We start from the raw sequence: 7,399 nt of genomic DNA, 5'->3' as shown, positions 1-7,399 counted from the left end.
TATATCATTTTCTGTTCCTTTTTCTCTTCTTTATGAAAGAAACGCTTTCTGCAGTTCAGTAACTGAGTTGTTTATAGGAAGACTAAGAAGACCAACCAGCAAACAACACATTTCTTGAAACCCAACTTGTAAAGTAATTCATCAGCTGTTTGCTCTGACCAGTGTTTATTCTGCATCTCAGAACTGTCCTGGGGCCAAATTCTGGGGGTGGTACATGAAGAGCTGTAGGTTTAGGAATCCCCAGTTGGGTTTCTGGGGAAGCTTCGTGCAGGTATCTGATGGATTTGGTCACTGTTACTGCCCTCGTGGATTATAAAACCTCCTATCAGTACTTATATTCCAAAACCCTGTTCTTACAGCCTGTGGATTTTTTTTTTCAGTACCTCTCAGTTCCTAATTAACATCACTAATAATTATATTTCCTTGCAGGTGAAGGTGATGCAGAAGATGAAGAGTCTCCCCAACACAAACGTATCACTTACGATGTCTCCAAGTTGGTAAATTATCCAGGCTTTAATATATCCACTCCCAGTGGCATCCCAGATGTAAGTAGCTGTTCTCTGCCTTCTCAATAACGTGCTGAGTGACAGTAAATGCTTTTAGTTTTATATTTTGCATCTGGCAATTTTCATTCACCAGTCTCTTACTTTGAAGCCCCTGGTTTGGGGCTGGGGACTGTAATTAATGGGACATGGATCTGGCTGATACCTGTCCTGAGTCCTGGGGGTAGGTCTGACAGTGCTTTTCTGGTGGTTAATTCCATTATGACACCAGCAGGAGCCAAGCAAGATAATTCAGCTCAGAGCACACAAAAAAATCTGTGGGTGCTGCACTTTGATTCTCAAAAGCCTCTTAACCTGCTGGTGGTGAATTTGATCACTGATGTAATGCCTGTGCATTAAAAAGAAGCACTTGGGCACTTTACAGCTTTACATTTGCCCATTTAGTGGTTTTTTTCATTCAACATTCTTAACCAAAATTCTATTCTTGAGTTTTTTCAAGTTTTCACTAAAAATTAAGTTTTTGCAAAATAAGCCTTTTTTTTGCCTGAACAGTTATTTCAGAGGGAAGTTTGTAGCTGTGTCACAAATGTTCATATCTAGTTATTACTTTGATTAATGAGGCTTTTGATGAGAAATTCATCTTGGCCTGTTAATCTCTCCATGTTTTCCCTAATTTTTACTGCTGTGTTATTAACCAACCACATGCAACATTATTTCTCTTATTTTTCTCTCTTTGCTGTAGGAGTGGCAGATCTTTGGTTCCATCCCCATGCAGCCATCTCAGCAGAAGGATGTCTTTGCTCACTACCTTTCCAATTTCCAGGCGGTGAATAAATCTCCTTGTTATTATAAACACAAAGGGTTGTCCTGCAGTCAGTGTAGGCAATGATTTCTTGCTTAATATCTCCTTTTTGTGCACCAGGGGACAGAGTTTCTTGTTGACACCAAAAGGGGTGTGAAACGCTGCTCTGGCTTCTCTGTTTTACCAAAATTGCTTCATGCTTCAAATGAATTCCATTATTTAGTTAATAATCTGCACTGATTTATAAAGAATTGTGAAAAAAGGTTGCTATAAACTTTTACAGCCTAAAAGTTATCATCTTAGTTCCAGATTGCCTTAATAATGAAAAGCTTATTTGCCATGGTCGTGGCATCCCTCAAATGTCAGTGGATATTTACACTCTGGGTCCCTAAATCTTTGTATAGTTACAGAATCCCTTTAGGGAGGTTCTTTAGCTGTAAACGTTACCCTGTACAGTTTAATACTAATTCTTTTTTGCTCTCCTGGATAATTTCTCTTCAGCCAAGTCCCAAATCCAGCAATAAAAGGGCTGCACCTCAGTCGAAGTCTCATCACTCCAAACGACCGAGAGAAGACAGTTTGGAGGTGGAAGCAGCTGACATGGACCTGGACTCTGGTACGCTCACTCTGCATGGTTTTGTTTTTTTTTTTTTTTCCTAGTTTCAATTTTTATTTTCAAAATAACTTGCTCTGCATTACAATGCCGGAGTTCAAAGAAGGCAGTGTGTTAGTGGTCATGCTGGTGGTGATTAATGTCGGTGCATTTTGGGTTGCTGTGACTGTCACAGGGATTGGCAGATCCTCCATCCCAAGCAGGTTTCAGGGCTGCTCAGAGAAATTGCAGTGTCAGGTCACAAATTCTGATCTCGTTACTTCAGATATATCCTAAAAAAACTGCTTAACAGAAGACCTGTAAATCTTTCAATATTTGGATGGAATGACATAGAAGTTACAAGCTTTCAGCTCCTTAAAAATGAGTCCATCTCAAAGGAGGGCTTAGTGTTGTTTAAATGTTCAAAGAGCTGGAGAAACTTCTGGCTTTCCTTTTGGATCTGCTGTGAGGAATCCTTCAGTGTGCAATGAGTTTGTTGTTAATACATTCAAGAGTGATTTTTTTCCTTGAATGATTAGCAGAGTAAAAATCCCCAAAATACGGGTGGTGGATATTAAAACCTTCACAAAGTTTGCTCTCCCTCAGCTGAAAGCCAAGGATGAGAAGACATAAATCAGGTAGTTAATCAGAACAGGGACACTTTGAATCTCGTCCTGGTCTCAGATTTCAGGTTCTAACAGGTGTCTTTTAATCTCTTCCTAGATCTGGAAGCGGCACAAAGGTCCCAAACTCCCAACAGTTTTCAGTTCCAACCTCCTCTGCCACCTGGATCTCCATCCATGTCCACCCCTCCTCCCATACCCCGGGGAACACCCCCCCTGACCCCCCCTCAGCCCTCAACCCCCATCCGCTCCCCTGCGGCCAGGACTGCTCCACTGAACCCTTCCAGTGATATTCCTCAGCCCAAAATTGTGGACTCTGTCATGGATGAGGACACCCTGACGCTGGAGGAGCTGGAGGAACAGCAGAGGTTGATCNAATCCCAGGATATTCTCAGTTGGAAGGGACCCACAGGGATCATCGAGTCCAACTCTTAAGTGAATGGCCCCTGCTGGGATCAAACCCACAACCTTGGTGTGATTTATATCATTTTCTGTTCCTTTTTCTCTTCTTTATGAAAGAAACGCTTTCTGCAGTTCAGTAACTGAGTTGTTTATAGGAAGACTAAGAAGACCAACCAGCAAACAACACATTTCTTGAAACCCAACTTGTAAAGTAATTCATCAGCTGTTTGCTCTGACCAGTGTTTATTCTGCATCTCAGAACTGTCCTGGGGCCAAATTCTGGGGGTGGTACATGACGAGCTGTAGGTTTAGGAATCCCCAGTTGGGTTTCTGGGGAAGCTTCGTGCAGGTATCTGATGGATTTGGTCACTGTTACTGCCCTCGTGGATTATAAAACCTCCTATCAGTATTTACATTCCAGAACCCTGTTCTTACAGCCTGTGGATTTTTTTTTTCAGTACCTCTCAGTTCCTAATTAACATCACTAATAATTATATTTCCTTGCAGGTGAAGGTGATGCAGAAGATGAAGAGTCTCCCCAACACAAACGTATCACTTACGATGTCTCCAAGTTGGTAAATTATCCAGGCTTTAATATATCCACTCCCAGTGGCATCCCAGATGTAAGTAGCTGTTCTCTGCCTTCTCAATAATGTGCTGAGTGACAGTAAATGCTTTTAGTTTTATATTTTGCATCTGGCAATTTTCATTCACCAGTCTCTTACTTTGAAGCCCCTGGTTTGGGGCTGGGGACTGTAATCAATGGGACATGGATCTGGCTGATACCTGTCCTGAGTCCTGGGGGTAGGTCTGACAGTGCTTTTCTGGTGGTTAATTCCATTATGACACCAGCAAGAGCCAAGCAAGATAATTCAGCTCAGAGCACACAAAAAAATCTGTGGGTGCTGCACTTTGATTCTCAAAAAGCCTCTTAACCTGCTGGTGGTGAATTTGATCACTGATGTAATGCCTGTGCATTAAAAAGAAGCACTTGGGCACTTTACAGCTTTACATTTGCCCATTTAGTGGTTTTTTTTCATTCAACATTTTTAACCAAAATTCTATTCTTGAGTTTTTTTCAAGTTTTCACTAAAAATTAAGTTTTTTGCAAAATAAGCCTTTTTTTTGCCTGAACAGTTATTTCAGAGGGAAGTTTGTAGCCGTGTCACAAATGTTCATATCTAGTTATTACTTTGATTAATGAGGCTTTTGATGAGAAATTCATCTTGGCCTGTTAATCTCTCAATGTTTTCCCTAATTTTTACTGCTGTGTTATTAACCAACCACATGCAACATTATTTTTCTTTTATTTTTCTCTCTTTGCTGTAGGAGTGGCAGATCTTTGGTTCCATCCCCATGCAACCATCTCAGCAGAAGGATGTCTTTGCTCACTACCTTTCCAATTTCCAGGCGGTGAATAAATCTCCTTGTTATTATAAACACAAAGGGTTGTCTGCAGTCAGTGTAGGCAATGATTTCTTGCTTAATATCTCCTTTTTGTGCACCAGGGGACAGAGTTTCTTGTTGACACCAAAAGGGGTGTGAAACGCTGCTCTGGCTTCTCTGTTTTACCAAAATTGCTTCATGCTTCAAATGAATTCCATTATTTAGTTAATAATCTGCACTGATTTATAAAGAATTGTGAAAAAAGGTTGCTATAAACTTTTACAGCCTAAAAGTTATCATAGTTCCAGATTGCCTTAATAATGAAAAGCTTATTTGCCATGGTCGTGGCATCCCTCAAATGTCAGTGGGTATTTACACTCTGGGTCCCTAAATCTTTGTATAGTTACAGAATCCCTTTAGGGAGGTTCTTTAGCTGTAAACGTTACCCTGTACAGTTTAATACTAATTCTTTTTTGCTCTCTTGGATAATTTCTCTTCAGCCAAGTCCCAAATCCAGCAATAAAAGGGCTGCACCTCAGTCGAAGTCTCATCACTCCAAACGACCGAGAGAAGACAGTTTGGAGGTGGAAGCAGCTGACATGGACCTGGACTCTGGTACGCTCACTCTGCATGGTTTTGTTTTTTTTTTTTTTTCCTAGTTTCAGTTTTTATTTTCAAAATAACTTGCTCTGCATTACAATGCCGGAGTTCAAAGAAGGCAGTGTGTTAGTGGTCATGCTGGTGGTGATTAATGTCAGCGCATTTTGGGTTGCTGTGACTGTCACAGGGATTGGCAGATCCTCCATCCCAAGCAGGAGGTTTCAGGGCTGCTCAGAGCAATTGCAGTGTCAGGTCACAAATTCTGATCTCGTTACTTCAGGTATATCCTAAAAAAACTGCTTAACAGAAGACCTGTAAATCTTTCAATATTTGGATGAAATAACATAGAAGTTACAAGCTTTCAGCTCCTTAAAAATGAGTCCCTCTCAAAGGAGGGCTTAGTGTTGTTTAAATGTTCAAAGAGCTGGAGAAACTTCTGGCTTTCCTTTTGGATCTGCTGTGAGGAATCCTTCAGTGTGCAATGAGTTTGTTGTTAATTCATTCAAGAGTAATTTTTTTCCTTGAATGAGTGGCAGAGTAAAAATCCCCAAAATATGGATGGTGGATATTAAAACCTTCACAAAGTTTGCTCTCCCTCAGCTGAAAGCCAAGGATGAGAAGACATTAATCAGAACAGGGACACTTTGAATCTCATCCTGGTCTCAGATTTCAGGTTCTAACAGGTGTCTTTTAATCTCTTCCTAGATCTGGAAGCGGCACAAAGGTCCCAAACTCCCAACAGTTTTCAGTTCCAACCTCCTCTGCCACCTGGATCTCCATCCATGTCCACCCCTCCTCCCATACCCCGGGGAACACCCCCCCTGACCCCCCCTCAGCCCTCAACCCCCACCCGTTCCCCTGCGGCCAGGACTGCTCCACTGAACCCTTCCAGTGATATCCCTCAGCCCAAAATTGTGGACTCTGTCATGGATGAGGACACCCTGACCCTGGAGGAGCTGGAGGAACAGCAGAGGTTGATCTGGGCAGCTCTGGAGCAGGCAGAGAGCACCAACAGTGACTCTGATATCCCTGTGGACACACCTTTAACTGGCAATTCCCTCACATCCTCACCGGCCAGGAATGAGGTGGATCTTGTTGCTGAGGGCAGGTCACCTGAGAAGGTGATCCCAGTGGAAACTGGGTTTTCTGACATGAGTGACCAGATAGCAGAAAATGAACATTCTCTAACGAGTCCTAATCCAGGAGACACTTTACTTGACTTCAAGGAAAATGCCGATAATGCCGTTTTGGAAGGTGTGCTGGATAACCCCATTCCTGCTCCCAACCCCCAGGTGGATGATGGGGAAAGTACAGGAGGGAATAAAGTGACCACAAGCACTGAATCATCTGCTAAAAAATCCAGCCTTGTTCCTGACATGAGCAAGTTTGCTGAAGGAATAACACCCTTTGAGTTTGAGAACATGGCGGAGTCCACGGGGGTTTATCTGCGGATAAGGAGCGTGTTAAAAAATTCCCCGAGAAACCAGCAAAAGAAAAAGACTTAAACCTCAACTGGTCTTCCCTTGTTTTCTTATGTCCAAATCTCAACTTCCTTCTGTTTCCTCCTCTGGTTTTACAGACTCAGATGACCTTCCTCATCCTCTGGTGGGAAAGAGAAAATCTTGACAAATCCATTTGTGCCCCGCTCTTCCTTGGAACTGAAGTCACTGCAGAGCTTCCACATTGACCAGGCCCACCAATGCAGCCAGAAAATATAGAATTTTCCCAAATTCCACTAAGGAATAACAGGCCTGTTGATTTGTTAAGAGCATTTTATTTGCCAATACTCAAGACTCTAAAAAGAGGGGTTTGTGGTTTGGTGTCCATTACTTTGGCTGAGATTTTTATTGTCCTTGAGTTTCAGGTGGATTGGTGATTTTTTTAATATCTGTCCTTTGTACAATAATCTATACTTTATACATTTTGCTAATTATCCTGTAGATAAGTTTAATATATTCAGAATGTTTTTAAAAAGGTCTAATGTTAAGATTTCCCACATCAAAGTCCTGGCAATTGGATGAAAATAATGGGGGATTACAGTGCTATTTTCACCAGTTGGAGTATTTTTATAAATTATTTATGTGGGTCTGTTTTAATTACCACTGTACCTTTTGTACCATCATCCTGCCTGTAAACTTGCTGTACAGACATGCTCGTGGTTGTGTACAGAGGTTTAATAAATGGGCTTTTAGCTAAAGAGCTTTTCAGTGGAGTCCTAGACCAGCCAAATGCTGAGTTTTGAAATTCAGCTGCTAAAGATAATTAGAAAAAAACAAGCTGATCAAAATGAGGGTGAATAAAGCTAAATATTTTCGGAAGGACCACAACAGGTGGGTTCAGATTTTTATAATCAAGGAGCTGCTGCAATTATTTTAGCTATTAAATAGAGCCTCACCTCAAAATTCAGTTTCTGTTAGCTGAGGAATTGCCCAGTTTTGAGTCTTAGAAGTGTTACAATTGTGCTGATTAACACTTTTTTCCCCCTTCTCTG

The 7,399-nt window shown here is 41.5% G+C and overlaps 1 protein-coding gene across 3 annotated transcripts in view; it reads left to right on the top strand.

Annotated features, from left to right (window-relative positions):
* Positions 1-7,107, top strand: part of ZCCHC8 (zinc finger CCHC-type containing 8) — a 14,967-nt gene extending 7,860 nt beyond the window's left edge. For 2 of the 3 annotated variants that reach the window (XM_027878655.1, XM_027878654.1), the window contains exons 11-15: positions 430-545; positions 1,246-1,329; positions 1,807-1,921; positions 2,621-2,888; positions 5,882-7,107. In XM_027878655.1, the coding sequence (XP_027734456.1) occupies positions 430-545; positions 1,246-1,329; positions 1,807-1,921; positions 2,621-2,888; positions 5,882-6,413 (1,115 nt within the window). In that variant the 3' untranslated portion in view covers positions 6,414-7,107. Of the gene's footprint in view, positions 1-429; positions 546-1,245; positions 1,330-1,806; positions 1,922-2,620; positions 2,889-5,613 lie in introns of all 3 variants that reach the window. The other variant, XM_027878656.1, reaches the window with a different exon arrangement.
* The last annotated feature ends 292 nt before the right edge of the window (positions 7,108-7,399 follow it).

This window comes from Empidonax traillii, unplaced genomic scaffold (genome assembly GCF_003031625.1).
Source record: "Empidonax traillii isolate 1590-97213 ecotype Southwest subspecies unplaced genomic scaffold, ASM303162v1 scaffold43:size1863611, whole genome shotgun sequence".
Taxonomy (NCBI): domain Eukaryota; kingdom Metazoa; phylum Chordata; class Aves; order Passeriformes; family Tyrannidae; genus Empidonax; species Empidonax traillii.
Note: the sequence above shows the minus strand (reverse complement) of the source record. Positions and strands in the feature narration are given on the sequence as shown.